A 22,895-nucleotide genomic window follows, 5' to 3' on the forward strand; every position below is an offset into this window, starting at 1 on the left:
TAGCATAATGTCCTTAAGGTTCATTAATGTTGCATGTGATAGAATTTCCTTTTTAAGGCTGAATAATATTCCATTGTATATGCCACATTTTGTCTACCCATTCATCTGTCCATGAACATTTGGGTTGCTTCTATCTGACTACTGTGAATAGTACTGCTATAAGCATTGGTGTGCATGTATCTCTTTGAGAACCTGCTTTCAATTCTTTTGGTTATATATCTAGAAGTGGGATTGCTGGATCATATGGTAGTACTATTTTTAATTTCTTGAGAAATGGCCATACTGTTTTTCAGCAGTTGCACCATTTTACAGTCCCACCAGCAGTGCATATTTTTTGCAGTGTTCCAATGAGGTGATATCTCATTGTGGTTTTGATTAGCATTAGACTATCTTTTTAAAGATATTTGGATAGTAAACAGCCTCAGAAGCTAGAGGTAGTACCTCCCCCTGGAGCAAAGGTTTGTTTGCTTATTTCCTATTATAAAATATTTAGATTACCTAAGCTTGAGGTTCCTCAGTTGTGATGTAAGCCTAATGTGTGTGAAGCATTCATTTGAGCTCTTCCTTACCTGCATGGTACTTCAGGAGCAAGGGCAACCAATGCAAACAGGAAGCTCATGCCATGAGTGATAAAGAGCTTTTTCTGACTAGGAATCTTGTGTCTTCTGCCAGCATCCATGAAACTGTGGGAGGCTTGTTACTTTTCAAATAAGGTGAAATCTGAGACCCTTCACCGTGAATTATAAAACTGAAAAGTGAGAACATATTTAATCTGGTCGAGTTTAGTAATAACACAAATATAAATGTCTTTTATAAGAACACTATAGTCCTTTTAAAAACTATTTGTTTTTCAATGTTTAATTTTTCTCTATCTTCATATTAGTGCTGAGTTTCATGAGCGGCTAAGTAAAATTGATAAGCTGAAGAATAGATACGAAATTCTTACTGTTGTTATGCTGCCCCCTGAAGGAGAAGAGGAGAAAACACAGGCCTATTATGTAATAAAGGTAATCTTAATCGATTTACAACTGTGATAGAATGAATTATCCTTTCTTAGATCTTTGTTAACAGTCAAAATAGGAATTTTTTTTTTTTGTCATGAAATTTCATAGTGTATGTGGTAGGGGCAACCTCATAGCACTTTAGTTAACTATTTCACTTAATTATGGCGATAAAACATTTGTTGCTATTGGAGGTACTGAAGTTCTATTAGTTTTATATACCTCCAGTCCATGAGGACAAAGAGAGGTCTGGAATACTCTTGACAATTTTTTTTTTTTTTTTTTGCCATCTTTGTGTCATGTAATTTCCCCACGTTTATTCAAGATTCATAATCTCATTTACCCTAAGACCTATTATCACTCTGGGTGTCTTAGTATGCATGTGACATCCTGTTCAACACCTCAGGCTCAGAGCTTTACTTCAGTATAGCCACCTACTTACATGGCCGCTTCCTAGACCTTATCATCACCTGGAGCAACACCACTTCTGAAATCTTATACTCCAATTTATCATTGTAGTTCTGGTATGGCAGATATTCAGAGAGGAATAGAGCTGTCCTATTGCCTTCATATTAGATGGGAGACAAACTTATCATGTGACTCTGCTGTGTTCTCTCTGTTGTTTGAGAGTTGTTTGCCAACTCATGGTTGTCTTTACCTAGGAACCCATAATAGAAAATTCAGAGGTGATCAGGGATTGGATGCAATTCCCTTCTCGAGCACTACTATATTCATCTTTCCCATGTAGAAATATCCTGAACATGTGTGATTTCCTCTACAGAGAGATCTAGAAAGTTACTCAAAACACCACAAAGAAGGAATGGAAATTGTAACTTTAACTCATTTTTCCTATATCATATATAGATAGGGGTGAGAAGATCTGAATGGCCCCTGTGAATGCTCCCTCCCTTTTGAGTTCTACTTAATCTTCCAAGTTTCCTTCTATAGTCTTTTTTTGAGGTTGCCCCTAACACAGACACTAAGTATGATAGGCTTGCCACTCTTTATTTCTTTATAACTATTCAGTGTGTCTTATGTTGAGAAAAGTATCCAATGCCTGAAAATGGAAAAAGCAATCAGTGGGTGTGCAGTGATGCCACTTCATGCCGACACCAAACTTGGCATTTTCTAGTGGGCCTTCCAGGGATTATTAATTTTATTGTAGTGTACATGTCTGGCCGATTTTCTATTTATTTATTTTTTTTAGGCAAGGCAACCCTTGGTTGACCTCACAGATTATAAGGACCTTGTCAGTTTACAATCCCTTATTTTTTTAATTTTTACGCCTATAGCACCCGATCTTCCTAGGTGTTCTCCCATTCAATTACTAACCAGGCCCAACCCTGCTTAGCTTCCGAGATCAGACGGGATCGGGCTTGTTCAGGGTAGCATGGCTGTAGACTGGTTGATTTTCTGTTGACTAACCTATTTTATAACTCTGTAAGGATACAAGTTAACTTGCAGGAAAGTTGGTAAAGTATATGATTCTTGTCCATAACAATGCAAATGAGTTTGGGCCAGTAGAAATACAACTGACTTATACTCTGTGGGAAGATAACCCAACCATTCTTTTATTGTCCTGAGACAATAAAAGTTTCATACCTATAAGCAAATTTTTTTTCAGCATTTCTCTGTATGAATATTAAATATTTCGAGTATCCTTTTGAACTTGTCTAAACATCTTACTGGTTCTTTCATTAATGAGTTGAATATAATCTTTGACACATTTTTATGAGAATAATTTTTAACATTTTGAAAATAACACCAGCAGTGAAACTGCTGGTAAAAACTTAAACTTGTCAATCAGAAGTTAACTATCACTTTTGGTTTTGAATGTGGTAGATAGATTTAGGGTATAAATTTAGTCAGTTCAAGATTCTGTCCCTTATATCCTTTATATTCCCCCCAAGGTGATCTTTCCTGAAGGGCACACATATGTGTTTATAGCACTGGGGAAGTGGAATTTGATCAGTGCTTCCCACTGTTTTGTTTCTTGCATGATGCATTTTAGGGGTACACAAACTATGGACCCTGAGCCAAATGCTGCCCAGCCTTGTTTTATAAATAAGCACTAGAATACACAATACTTCTCATTTATTTACATATTGTCTATGGCTGCTTTCATGCTATAAAAAAAAATAGCAATGGTATTATGAGTAGTTTTGATAGAGATGGAATGGTCCATAAAGCCTAAAATATTTACTGTCTCACTCTTTACATACAAAGTTTGCTGACCCCTTGTATTAGTTTGCTAGAGCTGCTGTAACAAAGTACTACAAACTAGGGTTTAAACTATGGAAGTTTGTCTGAGTTCTGGAGGTTAGAAGTCCGAGATGGAAGTGTGAACAGGGTTGGCTCTTTCTTAGGGCTATTGAGGGAAAATCTATTCTGTGCTTCTCATAGCTTCTGGGGGTTTGCTGGTGATCTTTGGTGTTCCTTGGCTTATGGAAGCATCACCATGATCTCTCTCCTTTCTTTAGTCTTCTGCCCGTGAATGTTTGTATCTATGTCCAAATTTCCCATTTTTTATAACACCAGTCATTTGTGAATAGGGCCCTAACAACCTCATGGTAACCCGACTACATTTGCAAAGACCTTATTTCCAAATAAGGTCACATTCTGAGACACTACGGGTATCTTTTTCTGGGGGGAAACAGTTCAGTCTATAGCTTGTGTTTGGTGTTGCAGTAGCCTCTTATCTATGGGCACACATGGTTTTGTTTTTCCTGTCACCCACCCTTGTACTTTCTAGTATTGACTCTTAAGAGCTAGACTGAAGAACATTAATGGTAACCAGTGAAGAACTGGCATCTTTCCAATCTCATTTCCGAGTTCCTCTTAGTTTTTATAAGGAAACAGTTCAATTTTGACAATTTAATGAAACTGTCCAGTGAAATTACTAGAAAATGTTTTAAAATGTTGATATAAATGTATAAAGATTTCTTCCAAATAAATCAGCTTTTCTAATCCAGGAAAAAAAGGTATATAAGCTCTGATATAGAGGCAAATGGGATCAGTTTTATAAGTTTAAGGTATATGTGGAAATAGATCAGAAATTTGTATAAATAACAAATTCAATCTCTTCATTTGACAAATGAACTGAATTCAGAGAATGGAATTTAGTGTTATTCAACTCACAAGTAGGAAATCTGCAACTAAAATCTAGCTGTTTTGATATATTCTAGCTCTTCCATGACTACATTTTGAATGAAATTGTTGCTAAGTCTAGACTCAAAGGAATTAGGTGTAATTTATCTAAAAACTTTTTTTCACTGAGTTTTATTATGTACTATTTGCTACGAAAATATGTGTAACATATTTTGAAGCATAAGGCAAATACCAGTGAAAACATTAAGAATTGAAACATTACCAATGAAACTTTTCCAATGATCACATGCTTGTTTAAATACACATACCTAGGGACTGAAAAAATTAATAAAATAGTTGATTTTCACTAAAAATGGGTTTTGGGCACTTTTAAATATAGATGCGCACTATCCCTGTTAACCCTTAATTGGAAAAGTTCTTTGGAGCTGTTTGGGTACAACCTAGAGTGTAGCCCAGTGCCAGAGGTAAGATGGAAAGTCACTGAGTATGTCTGCTCACTGAGGAATGTTTTCAGCAACTTACAGACTTCATTTTCTCAAGCCACATTTATCCTCTTTCTCCAGTTAAAAAAAAGTATTAAAAAAATGTAAAATATACATGAACTTCGCCATTTTAACAAATTTTAAGTGTACAATTAAGTGGTATTAAGTATATTCATATTGTGCAACTAAAATCTATCCATCTCCAGAACTTTTTTCACCTTCTAAAACTGAAACTTGTACCCGTCTAACAGTAACTCCCGTTTCCCCCTCCCCACACCCTGGCAATCACCATTTTACATTATGTCTCTGTGAATTTGACTGCTCTAGGTACTTCATGTAAGTGGAATCATGCAGTATTTTTTCTTTTGAAAATATCGAACACTTCATAAATTTATGTAGGTGCCATGCTAATATTCGTATTGTTCTAAGTTTAGTATGCGCTCCTGGAGTACTTTTTCTCTAATTTTAACATTACTAACTACTCAAAAATGTTTAAATACTAACACATATATAACTGGGGTGGAAATGATAAGCATTTACTTTTCTGGGTGCATCTTGCCTCACCTCTTTTGCTCCTCTTCATAACACAAGAAAGTGTTCCTAAGCCTCTTTCAGGCCAGAAGTATACATTCTTATTTAGTATCTACTTTGAAACTTCCTTTTAGTTAACTGTTTCTCTTCCCTGTAAACTATATACTTTTAACTTTTTGATAATTTTTGTTGGAGAGCTTTATGTAAGCTTTAGTTACTACATTTCCATCATAGTTTTATAGCCTATGTGCTATATTTTGAAGGATTTCATCTTTTACTGTAAATAGAGTGCAAGAAATAAATGCTTGGTTCTGCATCTGGACCTCAAGGCAAATTGGTATTCTGAGTTAACTATTTCCGGCCCTGAAAATAGAATTCTTCTCCATGAGGAATACTTTTATTTAATTACTTCTATTCTGTATTTCATAGGCTGCTCAAGAAAAAGAAGAACTTCAAAGGGAAGGTGACAGTTTGGATGCTAAGATCAACAAAGCTGAAAAAGAAATATGTGCTCTAGAAAACACCTTGCAAGTGCTGAACAGCTGCAATAACAATTACAAACAATCTTTTAAAAAAGTGACTCCATCTAGTATGTAGGAGTTAGCATGTTTTTACAAATATATGCAGTGAAACTTATAGTTATTTTAAAGAAAAGGAACATTTTGAGACATAGAGAACAAAAATGTACCATGTTTGACTGAGTCAGAAAAAATACCCCTCCCCCTTAAAATAAGTGCTAAGGTGTTATTTCCATTATCAGCTCTAGTGATACGGCATATCACTTATCTAGGGGATTAATTTCAAATCCGCAGAAAATAGCAGCAGATTGGCTGCTCTGTGTTGACTAAATGAGTGGCTACTACATATGCCCATATTGTTTTTCAATAAGTAGACGTAAAGAATTTAACCTTTCATTTGATAAAAATGTTAGAAATTTAACATATGTTAAGACTTTAAGATTGCTTTCTACACAGCATGTTAAACATTTAAACTAAAAATCCTCTAAATTCTAGGTGATGAGTATGAACTAAAAATCCAACTAGAACAACAAAAAAGAGCTGCTGATGAAAAATACAGGTACAAGCAAAGACAAATCAGAGAGCTGCAGGAAGATATCCAGGTAAATTCTACAGGTGTTAGTAATAAGCCCTTAGTAGAAGTCATCTATCATTATTATGTCTACTCTTGTTACCCTGTACAAAGACCATTTTTTAGAGAAGTGGTAAAACGTCTCATATAAGTAATCAAAAATTAAAATCTGTGCTAAAGCACAATATGGACTCCTGATCATCACTTGTTAATTAGTTGATGAAGCACTGCTAATTATGATCTATCCACTAATCTTTATTTAATGTACTTTTAATTCATTTAATTCCTTAAAGATTGCTGCTTAAAACAAATTGAAAGATAAAAATAATCTAGTAGAAAGAGGTTACTAAAGCACATCACTGAAAGAGAAAACAATGTGCTTGGTAAGCATAAAATTTAAGTTTTTTTTTTTTTTGCTAACAAAGTTAAAGGAACATGATGTGAACTGTGAATGTCTGAAAATTGCATGCTTTCAATAGTTACTGAATTGTTTCCTTCCCAAGTACCATAAAAATACTTTACAGTGGAGTTACATACAAAACTTAATCCTAGAACCACATTTATTATCTAATAAAAACCATTTATTTTACCCAATAAAATGTTATATACAAAAATAAATGAATTAAAGTTAAATGAATACTTGACAAATAGCAAGCTATGAAAGTTATTTTTGATTCTAATGTTAATATTTTATTTTCTGCAGAGTATGAAAAATACTTTAGAAGTTATAGAACATTTAACAAATAACATCAAAGAAAAATTATTAGAGAAGGAGGCTTACTCATTTCAACTAAGTAGAGAAACTGAGGAGCAGAAGCCAAAATTAGAAAGAGTAACTAAACAGGTACTGCTATTTTTAAAAACTGACCTGTCATATTTACATTTTTGAAGTTCCGAATAGTAAACTCAAATCCTTCATCCATTAAAAAATATTAAGTTCTGGAATATAGGTTTATTATAATTGACTACTTTTGACCAACAGTGTGCAAAACTCACCAACGAAATCCGTCTTTTGAAAGACACAAAAGACGAAACACTAGAAGAACAAGACATCAGACTTCGTGAACTTAAAGATTTTCACAAGATCATTGATGGAATGTTAGTTGATGTCACAAAGGAAAATGCTGAGATCCGTATTATTCTTCAAACATACTTTCAACAGGTAATAACAGTATCTTCTAGTTAAACATACTAAACACTTTATGAAAACTTATAGCATTCATAAAGTGAAATCTAATTAAAAATATTCTCCTTCTAAAATACAGTGGTACTAATGATTTTTATTAAATATTCTTCCAGAACGGTTTAGAACTTCCTACAGCTAGTACTAAAGGCAGTCGTTGGAGTTCTAGATCTCCTTCACAGACTTCACTATCATCAGCAAAGTAAGTGGAAGGTTAAAAAACTATCTCAACTCTCATAGCTGCTGCCCTTACGTGAGCCCAGACACTTCCACATCGCTACAGTTGTTGGATTTTTCAGTATTCTGCCAGTGCTCTCCTTACCCTTATCTACCTGCCTGAGCCAATGTCAGATGCAGAAACAGCTGTGCAACTCTAACCTCTATCTGGTGTCACTATTTATTTCCATTATAGCAGAGTGTCTTGGACCACCAGCTATTTCAGTACGATAAAGCAGGATGAAATTTTGGAGGTCACACCTAGTATGGTTAGCCCTGAGTTGGGTGCAGGGGGAGGGGGAACATTTTTTAACTATAAAAGGGTAACTTAGATGTAGAGACATGTAGTATGATTTTTATGATTAAAACCACACTGTAAAATTTTAAAGTCAAGATTTGATTTTTTTTATACTGTTTTAATTTGCTAAAAAGGAAATTATTCTTCTGCATTTGTGTTATCCAGAATCTCATAAAGGGATGTTTAAAATTCTTGTGCTTTGCTGACAAAATTTTTATGATCCAAATTTTAAAATTCCCAATTTCCTACAGTCAGTGGCCAGTTTACTTTTCATTAGTTCTTGAAGAGGTTTCACAAAGCAAAAGGGACACCTAAAAAGATAGGGTTTAAAAAAGTTTCTACGTGAACATGGTGGGCAGCCACTTGAACATCCCTGTACTTTCATACATTTTTTAACTCAGAATTGTATGGCTAGTTATAATTTTCAAATCATCCCACCATTTTTTCCTATCACTAGGTCTATTTTCTTCTTATATAACCTATCATTTTAATCACTTTTGCCAGCACTAAATTCCCATGCCCTTTCTACTTTTTATGCTTAACAATTTTTTGTAAATTTTTAATGTTTGACAATTCCATCTCTAAGTTGATTATAGTTGAAAACATTTTTTTCTCATATAGAAACATGTGTTGAACTATTTTTCTACTGGTTTGAAACTTATGTTCTTTACTTTTTAAAAAACTGATTTCTTGATATTAATGGTCATGCTTTTAAAATGTACTATTAGCACTATTATGTACTTTTTGACCTCTTTAATTACTTGTGGGATTATGGTATGTTTTGCCATTAATGATGGGGTCTCTATTAAGATATAAATTTTGAATTAAATTTACAATAATTGTTTTTTCTTTTAGGTCATCGAAGAGTACCACAAGTACTTCTGCTTCTCAGACTTCGATCAAAGTATTACAGCTGACCTTCCCAGAATCTTCTTCACTAACTGGCAGCACTTCCAGGCCAACTAGTGCTAGCAGTAGCTCCAGTAATGATAAAAGCAAAAAGAGCAGCAAGTAAACATTTTAATCTCTCTTTTGAATTGTAAACACAAAAATTTCATATTTTCAATAGTAAATTCCACTGTATGCTTTTGGATACTGTATAATGATATATAGAGTCCTACTGAAATAGTGTTAGGAAAGATACAGACAAAAGTTTTATCCAGTGGAAAATGTAAAAATTAATAGTTAAAAAAAAAAAGTCAAGCAATTGTGTCCAAATAAGCCAAGGAAATGTTTAATTTTCTTATCCTTTTTCTGATTATTTTCTTCACAAAGAAGGAAAGCAGTTATAGATTTTAACAATGCTACATGTTATACAAACGGAAAATTATGTTTTTCACTGTTATTTTAATGTTATATTAGAAAATAGTTCACTTTATTACTTCACACTAGCCATGGAACTACGCTTTTTTTCCTGAAAGATGTAACAGAATCTTTTCAGGAAGAAATTTCTAAAGATTCATTGTACTATAAAGAGTTCATTGCACTACTAAAATTCTCATTTACCCTAGAAGATCCTGAAATTAGGTTTTCTTTATTGAAAGAAACATTTTCCAGACTTTTGGGGGAGAAATCTATTAGTTTCCTCTTTTGGTATAATTTAAAAATTTTTAACCAAAAAATAGCATTACCCTCACCCCTCCACCAAAAAAAATTGACAGGAAAGAGAAACACTGTACATCAATAAAAATGTAGCTTAAATTTTTAGGAATTATTCTGCTCTGATCCTGAAAGAAGTCAAACACATTAAAGATTTTGCTCTTTAGATACAGACAACCAAACATAAAGAATGTATTTCAAAATTTTCTTGATTTAATAAACAAAGCTAGGTGTGATTCGATTTGCAATAGGAATTCCATAAATTTATAGTGGAAGTAGACCACAAGATATAGAATTAGTTATTCCAGTTAATACTCCATTGTAACATGTACCCAACACTTTGAACTCCTGGAATAGTGTGGAGTATCAGTATAATGTTATTAAACTGTTTTTCAAGTCTATTAGAATCTAAGTACTTAAATGAGTATTGTCTCCTTCAAACCTTGGAAAAAAATGTTATAATTGCCATTCTTTAGAACTATCATTTGTCGTTCCTTCTGAAAGGCAGTAGCAGTGGTAAACCTGTTTCTCCTGATCATTATTTGAAAATATCACTTTTAGAAACAACCAGCAAAAGTCCAATGAATAAGATGGATGAAAAAGCTAGATGAAAAGCTGGATAACAATTTTTTGGCTGAAACATATAAAAACCGATTAATCTTAAATCACTTTTTATTATGTTCACCGAAATTCTTATTTTTTGCCCTATATTACTTTGTAAATTACTTGAAACTTGAAATAATATTACATACTGTTCTATGAAGGCGGGGATTGAGTCTTACTAGCTTTGTGACCTTGGGCAAGTTAGTTCTCTATGCTTTTTTCCTCAGTTATAATATCGACAGTACCAGTTACTTGCATCACAAGTTTACTGAAATAATCAGATAATATATATAAAATGCACATGGCCTGACATAGAGAAACTGCATAATAACTTCTATTATTGAATCACCACCCAAAGGCTAGCACGATATTTGTGGAATGGTTAGGTTCTCCAGCCAGCATACAAGTCTACATTTAACTCTTCCAACTTCAGTGTAACAATGCTAAATGGTAAGACAAAGGGTCATTCCATTATCCCTGAATCTGGTGCCATCTTAACATCCATCTGTTGTGTTAGAAAGTCATCTACTTATGGAAACCAAGAGAAGCCTGGGTATGTATAAACTATTGACATAAAGATGTTAAGGAAAAAAAATTGCTTAAGATATCACTAGAGATTCTTGACAGATATATCCCCAATACTATTTTTTTTGCTGATGTGTTTCCTGAAAACATTAAGGGATTTTGTTAAAATTAAAACGGTGTGTGTAAAATTCTGATGTTGTACTAGGAATTCCTAAAGGTCAAGGGCTATGTCAAGAGTTTTTACTCTTTAAGGCTACTACGGAAGACTAACGGAAATGATACCCAAGCTATTAATACACAGAAAGAACTAGGGACACTTTTAAGATGAGTTTCTTGGTGCAAAGCAAGTGACCAATTCTTCCTGTTACTACCTATTGTTTTTGACCAGTTTCTTTCTCTGCTCTATTGTAAAACAAATTTCAGCTAAATCATTAGGCTCCTATCACTAGTCTGAAGGTTACAAATACTACGTGCCCAGTTATGCTTAAATTTTGATATTTTACTGTTGGCAAGAACAGTGAGACAGAACAAGGACTGAAAGTGTCTTTCTTAGACCTCTGTGGATGGATACTCACCTATCCCCCAACTCATCCATCTAGTGTCATCATGAGTGATAGTATTAAAGGTCCATTGTCATTTAGTGTCTATAATCTTAGAGACGCTGAAGACCATTATAAATTCAACACATATGACTCTTATCTGTTTCCCAAATAATACACTATAATGTTTTCAATAATTTGGGAAAGATCCTTACAATCCCTGTCCTTTCGTTAGCTCTAGTTGCTAGAATTTATTCTGAGTAAAACCAGGCTGTTGGCCTAGTCATTTATTCACACCTTGAGAAAGGACGCATCAGGGGAGCGGTGCCATCTCAAGAATTTTAAAAATATGACCAATCTGTTCCCAACTGGACATCTACAATACTAAGACAGTTTCCTAATTTTCTTTCCATTAGAGAAAAATTCTTGCCAGGAATATAGTCTCTAAGATTTTAAAAATATTTAAAGTTAAAAAAACATTTCTTAGGGCTATAATTCTAGCAATAAAGTAAAAATAAATAGAAAAGAAACAAAATGAGCTCCTATCAAATTTTCATGGCTTTATTCCTAAGGTACTTGTTAAGCTGGTATATAAACCGTTTTTAAGTAAATTAGGCTTTAGAGGCCAATTAGATAGTCTGTCTACCATTTTAAAAGTTATGCAAAAATTTTAATATTTAAACAGACGATGAATATAAAATGAGATCTAAGGAACATTCAAATAAATGTCTCTCTTTCAAAAGCTGAGGGCTTTTAAATAAGAGAGAGAATGAAATAATTTTTGATGAAAATGCCCCAAGTGTTTAGTGTACAAATTTAATTTTCTCTCAAACAGCAGGTTAAGGTGGATTCAAAGAATTCTCATTAACCATAATACAATGAAGAAACAATACCTCGATAATCATTTTTAAATGGTTTAAATCTTAAGAGTAAGAAATACTGTGCATGAACATGAAAAGACTAAAAAATCAAGCTGTGAAAAAGGAGACCTACAACTAAAACAAATATACTTTGAGAATAACTGAAAAGCATTTTTCTGCAATCTCTACAAGTAAAATAACTTTAGGAGCAGAGACTTCCACACTGGACTGTTATGATTAAAAGGTCCTAAACTTTTATTAACAGCCTTTAGTATAACAGTGCTGATTCCCTTGACATATTAATTTTTTTGCTTATTTCCTTTTTCTTTCTCAAATGCAGCTATCTGATTAAATATATTGAGCAAATTTGGAGGTAAATTTTTTTTAACTCCACTTTCTGAATGCTCCTTGCTATTTAGTCCATCTTCTTCTGGAAACTCTGTTTTAATATCCTCCTCATAATTATCCTCTCTTTCATATTCTCCTTGATTTTTACTTACTTGGTATCTTTGCTCATGTCTACTAAAATCACGTGATCCACAATAAGTATTTTTTTTATATTTTTCAACTGATTTTGAAGAGTAGTCTGAGCTTGCTGGTGAAGTGGAACACCTCATGGAACCTGGCTCCCACCTTCTATAGTGCTCTTTTTTTCCTTCTATATCTTTTTCAATTTTTCTATAACCATAAATTTTTATCTTATCCTCTGGATTCCTACAGAAGGAATCTGAGGGATCTCTTCTACTGGAAAAATGTCTTTCTGATTTATATGGCTTTTCTGTTTTGCTACTCCCTGCCTGAGTTTTATAGCTATTATAAAAATCTCTTGGATCTTCAGACCTACCTCCAAAATCATCCGGAATTTCAACTGAAGATGAAGAGAGAGGGCATCTATCTTTCTCTTTTATCTGTTTCTTTTGATATGGAACCCTATCCTGCTTTTCCAGTAGTTTTTCCACTTCTTGTCTTTGGTTAAGAAAAGATGCTGAAGTATTGGCTGGAACTGGGAACCACTCATCTTTCTTATTCTGATCTATCTGATTTGAGGATGCCTTAGCTGAATGCCTTTTGGAACTTCGAGAAGACTCAGAACGGTCCCTCTTATGTTTCTTGTGCCTTCTGTGATCAGAAGAGGAAGAGGACGATGAAGAAACTGATTCATCACCAGAAGAAACACTTGAAGAGGAAGAAGTTGATTTTCTTCTTTTCTTCTTTAGCCTAAAAAAAGTAGTTAATTCATCAGATATGTTACGTACAAAATGTTTATCCATAAAGATTTTAGTTCCACTCTGTTCTCTTTAAAGATTTCATAAAAGCGGTGGCTTGGATAAGTAATTATTATAAGACTCTTAGTTACTTTCAGATTCAATTTTACCATCAAGCACCACTTTTGGGAAAAAATATTTTTGTAGACAGCTGTCACTGTAAACAAATCCATTTCTGAAAGACAGTGACATTTCCAACATTAACATAAAAATAAGAACCTGAACATATACAGGAAAGAATTGAAGTTTAATAGATGCCTATCTCTAAGAGCATAGTTCCTTCGCTTCAGCACTAATGGCATTTTGTTGAGAGGGTAGGGTGGCAGGGGTTCTAAAAGATTGTAGGATGTTTAGCAGCACTCATGACATCTGCCCACTAGATGCCAGTAGCACTTCACCTGTATGACAACTAAAAATGTCCCTGGAGAACAAAACTACCCCTGCTGCTCTATTTCTAAAACATTGCTCCCTAAAATACAGGTAGTTAAAATAAAGATATATATTTTTTTTTTGAGTTTTTTTTCCCTCCAGATTTCTAGCCTTAGATTCTACTTTAATTTCTTTTATAGAAATATTTGTGGTATAATTGCTAGAATAATTGTTATGATCTGAAATACTTTTACATTTATACTTACTTTACCTCCATATGGCACTTTGGTTCAACTCAGTGGTTGCTTTAAGTTCAAAAATACCGAATATTATAGTTTACCTTTTCTCCTCTTTTAAGAGCTTACGCAACTTTTCTGCACTTGTTTCTATTTTCTTTGTTTTCTGCTTTTCTTCCTTTTCAGCTTGTTTTTCTCTTAATTCCAAAGATTTCTTTTAGAACCCAGATATCGGAAAAAACCACACGTTAAAAAAAGCAGAATATATAAAACCCAGTTTTCAAAAAAACCCCCACCCCCCCACCAGAAATCAAATATGGTATACCCAAATCACCATATATCCAGCATTAAACAAGTATTTTTAATGTATAAAAATTAATCATACAGGTGTTTGGCATTAATCATTGGAATAGCCAGAACAGTATTGAGGACCATATTGCAGTTGGTATTCCATGAAAAACGGGGAAGCCATTGCATTGGTACCCATGACCCAGAGTGCAAGAAAGGGAAAGAATGTATAAAAATTATTTTAGAAAATTGAAAAAATTTTTAAATAGGACACATTTTATAAAATTCAAATAAAGAAATTCCATTAAGATGAATTGAGGGGGAAAATCACCATGTTCAAATACAAACCATTTAAAAAATAGCACAGCCCAGTTGGATGCATGATTACATAAGAAATCATTTTCCAGTTTGAGGATGGGGATGAGCAGCACCAGATGTCACAGACACAGCAGCAATGGTCCAATTCAGAAGAAAATGCATGAGAAAACATCATCATCAGTATTACAGGAAAAGACAGTTTAAAATATCTCTCAAAAAGATTTTTAGAATTAGCTCGATTACATTACTTAATTTTGTAATCACCAGGAAAGCTCACTACAGGGACAGTACTCAAAAACTACATACCAAATTTAGGCAATCTGAATTTTCTCATAGAGGTATTTTTACTTTTGAGTAGTAACAAAAAAGAAGAGGCACTAAGAAGCAATGTCAAACCCAATTAGGAAAAGCTGTATCTACAAAGAAAATTTTCATAATGCCTTAAGTAATCTAGAATTGTTTTCTGAAGAAGAAAGTTAAGTTTTGGTATTAACTTCATATATCACTAAATTTCTAAGAGGAAATAAAGAATCACCTGCATATATTTATGAAGCTTCTGCAAAGCATCCTCTGCATCTTTAAAAGTCTCATCCAAATCCAAAGCTTTCTTATAGTAACTTTCAGCATTTAAAAACTTTTCTTCTTCTTCTAACCTAATTTTGAGAGGAAGATTTAGCTTTTTGTGAAAACAAAAAGTCTTCAAACATGCATACAGGTCAGAGGCTTATTGGGGAAAAACCATGTTTAGCAAATTATTTTCTTAATTGAACAATACCTAAATCTTATGTTTTACTATTTCACATAAAACCACATAAAACAGAACAAAAACACCAAACAGATTGGTGGTTGCCAGAAGTGGGGGTAGGGGGTGGCTGAAATGGGTAAAAGTAGTCATAAGGTATAAACTTTCAGTTATAAGTCTTGGGGATGTAATGTTCAGCATGGTGACTGACCATTGTTCATAAAACCGTGTTGTACATTTGAAAGCTAAGAGAGATCTTAATAGTTCTCACCAGAATAAAAAAAGTTTGCAACTATGTGTTATAATGGATGTTAATAGGGCTTACTGTGGTGATCACTTTAATATATTAAACCACTATGTTGTATACCTAAAACTAATATGTTATGTCAATCATATCTCAGTTTAAACAAAATAAACCCCAAATCCAAAAGACAAATAGGAATCCATCAGTGGTAACTAAAAACATACTGCAGGTCCAGCATTGGCATTTTAATATGATATATAAAAACACATTATTGATATCCTAAATTTAGTATGATCTTGTGCTTTAGCATATTATTATATAGGCTGGCTTTTCCTAGTAGTTCATGAAAAATTTTCCTTTCTACAGAAATATTTTCCCAGAATATTCACTGTTAAAGTTGGAAATAACAACTCATATGTGTATATTGCAATTAGCTTCTAGACTGGATAATTATTAGATGATGCTCAGAAGCTTATACTATGAAAAATCAGAAAGTCTGGAGCAGGATTTTACAAACTATTTTCAGTTTTTATAAAGGAAGAAAAAGAAATTACTGTAAATGAATAAACAAAGAAAACTCCAATGGCTTTAATGGGATAACTTTTGTGTCAGACTGGGTATGAGGAGGAAAGGACCAGTCAAAGAGGATCAACGTTTCTGGCCTGTGTAAATGGATAGATGGTGTTGCCATTCACTTAGTACAAAGACACCAATACAAGGGTAATAAGGCAATTATGTCTAAGTTGGTACTATCTACCTATTGAGAAAGTAAAAGTCTGCTCCAATCACTTGGGTCCAAGCAAAAGTTCTTATGAGTTAAAAACAAATATTGCAAAATCTCATTAATTTAGAATTCTAGTATGATCATACAAGCTGAAGAATAATCAGGCAAATTCATGAAACAGAGAGGAGATAATTCTAGTTTTAAAAATTGTACACCTGAAACTTACTGGATTTCATTAACCAATGTCACAACAAAAAAACAAAAACCAAAAACCAAACAAAAAATCAACAGCAAAAAGACGCTATTAATTATAAACTGGTTTTTAATTATTAAAGCAGGCTGTTAGCAAATTACATTTGAAGTATTGTTTCTTCAAAATGTTTTATATATTAGACTAATCTATTAATTATTAAAGATTTATAACAGAACTATATACCAGGTATTATGCCGGCATCTCAGGAGAGTAACATAAGTGACAGTGTTTGTTCTTAATGATTTGCTCTTCCATTTAATCTGAATTTTTGGATTTTGCTGGACAGAGTAGTGCAATAAACCGAATATAACAGTAAATCTTATTTGTAATTAACAACAGTAGCTTTCGATTCATATTTCTGGCATCCTAGTAAAATGATGAAATAAACTGTACGTTAACTTCTTGTCTTTTTTAAAACAAAGCTTCTAGTGTATGCCCAGGAAAAGGATACCCACCTAATTTCTTATACCTTTACATTTATATTTCTGTGTAATAAAGATATATATTCAGAACAATGAACTCAAGATACGAAAATATCTCTAATTATAAAGAACCCCAATAAGAAAAATAACTATTTAAAAAACATTTTCAAACTTGAAACTAAGAGTGTTCTGAATTAAGTGATTAAAGATGTTATTTTCTTATGTGAAGTTCAAAATTTTATAGCAGTTGGTTGAATATTAGATCTCTATTAAACAAATCTGACACTTACTGCCCTCCTCTTTCTACAAGTGTCTGGCAGAGGTATTTTCTTGCATTCCTGTGAGTTGGACAGTTTTCCAATGCAAGCTCAAAATCTTCTATTGCTTTGTTTAGACTTCCTTTCGTTGCATATCTAGAGATAGGAAACAAAATTAGAAGGGTTTATCTTGTGAGCTATTCATAAATTTCATACATATTTACCTTGTAAATATTTCTTAAAACCCATGATCCACTTACAATGCTCCACGAGCTACCAAAGCTTCCACATTTTCTTTGTCTATTTCTAGAGCCTTATTGTACTCATTCATAGCATCCACATGGCGTCCAACTTTAAAATAATCAACTCCAATCTTCACACTAAAAAGACATTTGTAGAGCATCACAAACATTTCACAGAATATCCAAACAAAATGTTAATATGGCTAAATTTTTAAAGCACATTACATTTGGCTAATATTTATTCTTTAATACTTTCCAAATACCTAAAAAGCATTCTGCCTTTGGGTAGTTGCATAACAAATATGTGTGAAATCTACATATCAATATACTAATTCCTTTTGAAAAAAATTTAAAATGTTGGCTTAAGTCTGTTAAGTTTACAACATAACACTATTTACATCTATAAGAAAGCTAATGTCAAAAAGGCATTTTAATTCATTTATAAACAAATTTGGTCTTAACGATGACATAATGCTTGCTTTACCCTACACAATGCAATTGTTGAAAGACAAAGTCTTCATACCATTTTAAAGCCCAAGATGCAGACTGTTTCTTTCTTAATGCAGAAGCAAAATCATCTTCAGAGAAATTTTTGCTATTAAAGAAAATAAAAGTCAAATCAAACTGTATACTTTTTTTTTGTAACTAGTTCACTTTGCCTGAAAGGTTAAAACTCAACATTGAAAAAGTGAATCTCAAGCAAGAAATCTGTATTGCATTTACAAAGAAAAGTTCTTTAACTCTCAGGAATGACTTATTCCTAAACATTTTTCTTTAGCATATACACAAAATTCTTATAAATTTTCTGAATCTTTGTCTACTTGGTCACATGGTACACATCTAATCATTGATAGGACTCAATTCCAGGAGATGGGATCACCTAGTTTATTTAACTTTTGGCATGTTGCTGCCACCAGGCTTAGGATAGTCAAATACATCCCTCGGTTATGCAGCTTTTGAGCTCAGCACTATCACCTTATCACTTAATAGAATAACACCAATTTACTATACCTTTGTAGGCCTCTCATTAAAGATGGTGGATTAGATTCATCTATTCCTAGTTTTCCTAGAAGAAATTCAACTACTCCTGGATTAACAAATCCCAAGGAACTCTGCATGACGTTTTCATATGATTCCAAAGAATTGCTATTTAGTTCAACACTCCTCCTTAAAAAATATAAGAATCACAATATGAAAATCATAAACATAATTAGCATGTCCCATTTCTATTAGAGAAATAAAATTCCATTTCTATTAAAGAAATGTCATTATTACATTAAATATTGATACCACTTTTGTATGTGTGGCAATGTCATGACTTCATTCCTTTTGTTAAGTTTGAAGAAATTTAACATTTATATAAATACATGAGCATACTTTGAAATAAGAGAAATTAAAATTCTACTCTGTTGTCAGAAGTTGGATAAAATTTGCTATTTTTTAGTCAAGAAACTGTTTTGCAATTAACTGCTGTTGAAATAATGTGGATAAATTACCTGTAGTACAAAGGAAGCTCTTCAGAACTAATCACACCTAATTTAACACCAGATAGGTGTGGTGGAAGAGATGAGCTATATAGAGATACTGCAAGCTTTTCATGATATCTGTCAATATCCTTGATTCCAGCTTAAAAAAAAATGAGAAAACCAAGCTGATTAACAAGAAAATGGAAAACCAAAACACAACAAAAACCTTTCAAACACTATTCTCATTAATCTATATTTTCAAAATTAATAAAAACAACAATCTTGACAACTGTTACTTTTTTATTAGGATAAAGTTGATCACCTCGAATGATATCACCAGTTTGGTAATATGATAAAGGATCCCCATGGTTACTGTGAGAAGGTACATCTCTTAATGGACAAAGAGCCTGCAATGAGAAGTATTTTAAAACAGATGTTCCATTCTTCGGTGAAAAGGGTCTTCTTTTATCCTAGTTGTTCAGTAAAAACAGTTAATAGTTGACATAAACTTTAAAAAATCAACCAGTGCCCTAAGGTCTAAATTTAAATAAAGATTTTAATTATAAGTAATTTCTATGCCAAAATACAATAAAACAAGTTTCTTGGTTCAGTTAGAAAACTAATGAAATTAGTTTAAAAACTGCTGAAATTTCAGCTCGAAAAATCTCATGAAACTTGCAATTACTGTTAGGAAGCAAATATAAGTGGATTATGAAACAAAAAGATATCTTGCACTTGTTAAAAATGAAACTAAAAACTGTCCAGTAAGTATGAAAATTCCAATTAAATGAAATGTGAATATTCCAAAGTTTGTCTGTAATCCAGTCTATGACACTTTTTGCTTTTCTTCCCTTTTCATCTGCTTTGATAGACAGCAAATATCAAACCCTTTAAAGTGACACATTTCAGATTCAGGACTACTCATCTTTGGCAAAGTATCATATTATAATGTAAAAATCACATTTAATTACTGTAAATAAATAAATGGGTCAGGAATTTATTTTTAAATTATCCACATGGAAGTGTCGAATGCCAAATACTAAATAATTAAAAACATGTTCAGCTAGGAAAAGTAAGTCCAAATACTAATCAATCTCACCACTCACTGATATCTCTTTGAACATATGAAAAGGGACTCTGCCCCTGCCAACCAAGGGGACTATAAAAAACCCCAAAACGAAATTCTATCACTGCTAATATTTTTTTTAGTAAGAAAAGGTACTTTATTTTTCTCCAATTTATATTTATTAATTCTTGAAAGTGTAAGCAGGTATGCGTAAGTACAGCTGGATGCAGACATAATTCTTGCATTTAAATGACCATCGAAAGCAGAAGCAATCAAAGAAATGAAAAGTGAGTAACTTACTGTGATTTCTAAGTGGGATATATCTCTCATGATGCCACTGCCTAAACAAATCAACACCATGAAAAACCCAAATTCCCGAATGGAACTAATTCTTCCAATCACTATGTCACCACGCTCAATATCTCGGAAAAATAGCTCTCTCCGATCCATGCTAGGTATTTCCATGAATTGCTCTAAAGGTGGCATGATTGCATAATGATCTGAAAAAATAATTAACAAAATTACAATAGTTTGTGTTCAGCTTTATCTTAAGTAGTTAAAACCATCTGCAATCAAAAGATTTTAAGACTCAACTCACCTTCATTGTCTTCATTAATGTCAGAAGTTGCAGGTGCATCTGATTTCCAGGGAAGTGCAAAAAGCAGATCCGCTTTTTTGGAAATGAATTTTTGTATATCAATGTTGTCAACTCTCTTCTCCTTTCTTAAAAAGAAACAAAATTTATGAAAACTGGTTTATTTGCAAAACCTTTCCGTGTGTTCAAGTTTCTGCTCATGGATTTCATTAACCAATCGAGTCCATCCTAAGCTTCTGTCCGTACACCCTCCGAAAAAAAGTTTTAACCAGGGATTCTCTAACTCGCCAGCCTGTAGGTGGAGGGCGAGGAAACTTAAAAAGTGACGCCCGCAGCCCGAGATACAAAAGCCCAAAGGATTTTAGCTAAAGAATCTGCGGCTCTGTTAGGCAATTATCAGAGAAAAAGATCATCCTGCATCCCGCATCCCGCAATGCCCTCAACAGGAGCGCGGACCCTCCATCCAGCCCTCTGTATCAGCGCCGCAGTCCTCACGTGCTCACGGCCACGCTGGACTCACCCGCTCGGCTGCGGTAGCGGGGCCCAGAGCTGCGTCCCCTCCCCCGTCTCGCAGCGTCGCCGCGGTCCCATTACCTGCCCTGTAACGGCTGCTGGGACGTCGGGCCCCGGGCAGGCTCGGCCGCGGATCCTAGAAGGCTCCGGAAATGCGGATTGTCTTGCTGTTCGCTCCGGAGCAGGGAGAGCAATGACGGCCCGTGGTAATTCAGTGACTGCCGCAGAAGGTCTCGGTCCATGGCTAGAGACTGCGGGGCTCAAATACCGGTGGGCTCCTAGCCCTTCGGTTCCGTGCCCCCTACCTTAGCGCCGTTGTGCCGGAGGCTGAGCAAACGCCTAGAAGCCGCCGGAAGCACACATCGCAGACGCTTTGAGTTGCCTCCCGGAAGCGCCCTCTAAGTGGCGGCGCAGCGGAGCTCTGCCTCTGTCTCGCGAAATTGAGTGAGAGTACGGAAGCCGGAAGGGTTGGGCTGCGCGTTTTCCGAGCTAGAGGCTGACCACGGCTCCGAGGTGGTGATGTGTGTGACGAGTTTACTTTTTAAAGTTTCCATGGCGTTATTATTACATTACATTGCAATGGCCTGAGCTCTACTCTATGGTACATAACAATTCATTCTTCAATTTAGTGAGACGGGTTTAAGTGCCAGTGCCCGAACAGGTGAGAACTCCAAACGAGTTACAAAGGTTCTCTCAAAGTACTCGCTGGATGGAATCACTACTTATGTCTCAGGCATAACTGCTTTGGGAGATTTCCTGATAGGCTAAAGGGTACAGTAAAGGAAGGACAGTAACATTTATTAAGCATTCGCGTTGTATTCTCCATAACCCATTCATTGTTATTTTAGCGTTAACTTAAAACCAGATGGCTTTAATGCCCAGACACGTGCATATATACTTTCTTTTTAACATTTTTTAAGTTTACCTAAGTGGTTTCTCAGAATTTAGCGCCCATAAGATTTACTGTATGGCCTTGTGTATGCTAAAGTCAGTATACTCTTCTTAAGGGTAATTCGAGTGATTTTCAAAGGTAATTGTGACTTAGGTTTTTTTTTTTTCTTGTTACCTATGGGGTGTATCTCATATACTCTTATTTTAGAGATTGAGGAAATAGGCCCAGAGAGCCTCAATAAATTGCTCAATGTCATCTCGATTTTAATAGACCTTCACAGGCAGAGTTGCTGGAGAGAATATTTTTATCATATAGAAGGACTAACTTACTTTAATTTTGACAGTTTTATTTCAATATAAATTTATTTCAATATATTAAAATTTGTACCACTTAACTATGTGTAATTTAGTATAGTCTTCTTGAAGAAAAATAAATGGTAGCAGTTATTCTGCCCCCTCTCCAGCTGTGTGTCTTTGGGGAGATGAATTTGCCCTTCACTGTTTCAGCACCTGAATAGAAGACCCAGCCCAGAATATAGTGTATGCTGCCACGCTATTTTGTGAAAAATCCTGGCAAATCAGCAAATGGTTTACCGAGACTTGAGAAAATGCAACAAAGAAGAATTCAAGTTTAAAAGATAATAAATTTCAAGCCAGTGTGGGCATATCAGGAAAGTTTAGTCAGTAGTACAGACTGATTTGTGTTTAACTATAGAGAATGGCTGTTTTTAGGAAAAAGGGTTCTGTCACTGAAAAGCCGACTATTAAAAATGAACTATCTGGACATTCCCGTAAATAAAATATGTAATTTTAGTTAGAGTTCATCTGTTATTAAGGATCTAATCATCTCTGGAGGGACTGAGAAGCTCAGTGTCTGAGAACCAGATGCCGGACAGTGGCACTTAACTGCCCTCAGAATGCTACCTTATGAGGCCATTCTTGGGTAGCACTTCATCACTATGGGACATCT

At 34.1% G+C, this 22,895-nt stretch overlaps 2 protein-coding genes and 1 pseudogene across 3 annotated transcripts in view; 1 reads left to right on the top strand and 2 right to left on the bottom strand.

The window, feature by feature from the left end:
* The window catches only part of CCDC39 (coiled-coil domain containing 39), a 47,827-nt gene extending 38,721 nt beyond the window's left edge, over positions 1 to 9,106 (top strand). Inside the window, exons 14-20 of one of the 2 annotated variants that reach the window (XM_011382938.2) lie at positions 884 to 1,007; positions 5,552 to 5,711; positions 6,136 to 6,242; positions 6,915 to 7,055; positions 7,194 to 7,373; positions 7,511 to 7,596; positions 8,764 to 9,106. In XM_011382938.2, coding sequence (XP_011381240.1) covers positions 884 to 1,007; positions 5,552 to 5,711; positions 6,136 to 6,242; positions 6,915 to 7,055; positions 7,194 to 7,373; positions 7,511 to 7,596; positions 8,764 to 8,923 — 958 coding nt within the window. In that variant the 3' untranslated portion in view covers positions 8,924 to 9,106. The remainder of the gene's footprint in view (positions 1 to 883; positions 1,008 to 5,551; positions 5,712 to 6,135; positions 6,243 to 6,914; positions 7,056 to 7,193; positions 7,374 to 7,510; positions 7,597 to 8,763) is intronic. The other variant, XM_023526307.1, reaches the window with a different exon arrangement.
* LOC111734561 lies at positions 2,285 to 2,403 on the bottom strand (annotated as a pseudogene).
* A 14-nt stretch (positions 9,107 to 9,120) lies between the features above and the next one.
* On the bottom strand, positions 9,121 to 21,396 carry TTC14 (tetratricopeptide repeat domain 14). The gene is made up of 12 exons (XM_011382950.2): positions 21,116 to 21,396; positions 20,525 to 20,649; positions 20,227 to 20,426; positions 19,183 to 19,267; positions 18,891 to 19,020; positions 18,406 to 18,561; positions 17,918 to 17,989; positions 17,413 to 17,532; positions 17,186 to 17,308; positions 15,046 to 15,163; positions 14,009 to 14,118; positions 9,121 to 13,252 (listed from the first exon to the last, which is right to left on the bottom strand). The coding sequence occupies exons 1-12, from the start codon at positions 21,274 to 21,276 to the stop codon at positions 12,334 to 12,336; spliced, it is 2,319 nt and encodes a 772-aa protein (XP_011381252.1). The 5' UTR covers positions 21,277 to 21,396; the 3' UTR covers positions 9,121 to 12,333.
* Between the last annotated feature and the right edge of the window lie 1,499 nt (positions 21,397 to 22,895).

The sequence above is a fragment of the Pteropus vampyrus genome, unplaced genomic scaffold (genome assembly GCF_000151845.1).
Source record: "Pteropus vampyrus isolate Shadow unplaced genomic scaffold, Pvam_2.0 Scaffold14, whole genome shotgun sequence".
In the NCBI taxonomy this organism is placed as follows: Eukaryota; Metazoa; Chordata; class Mammalia; order Chiroptera; family Pteropodidae; genus Pteropus; species Pteropus vampyrus.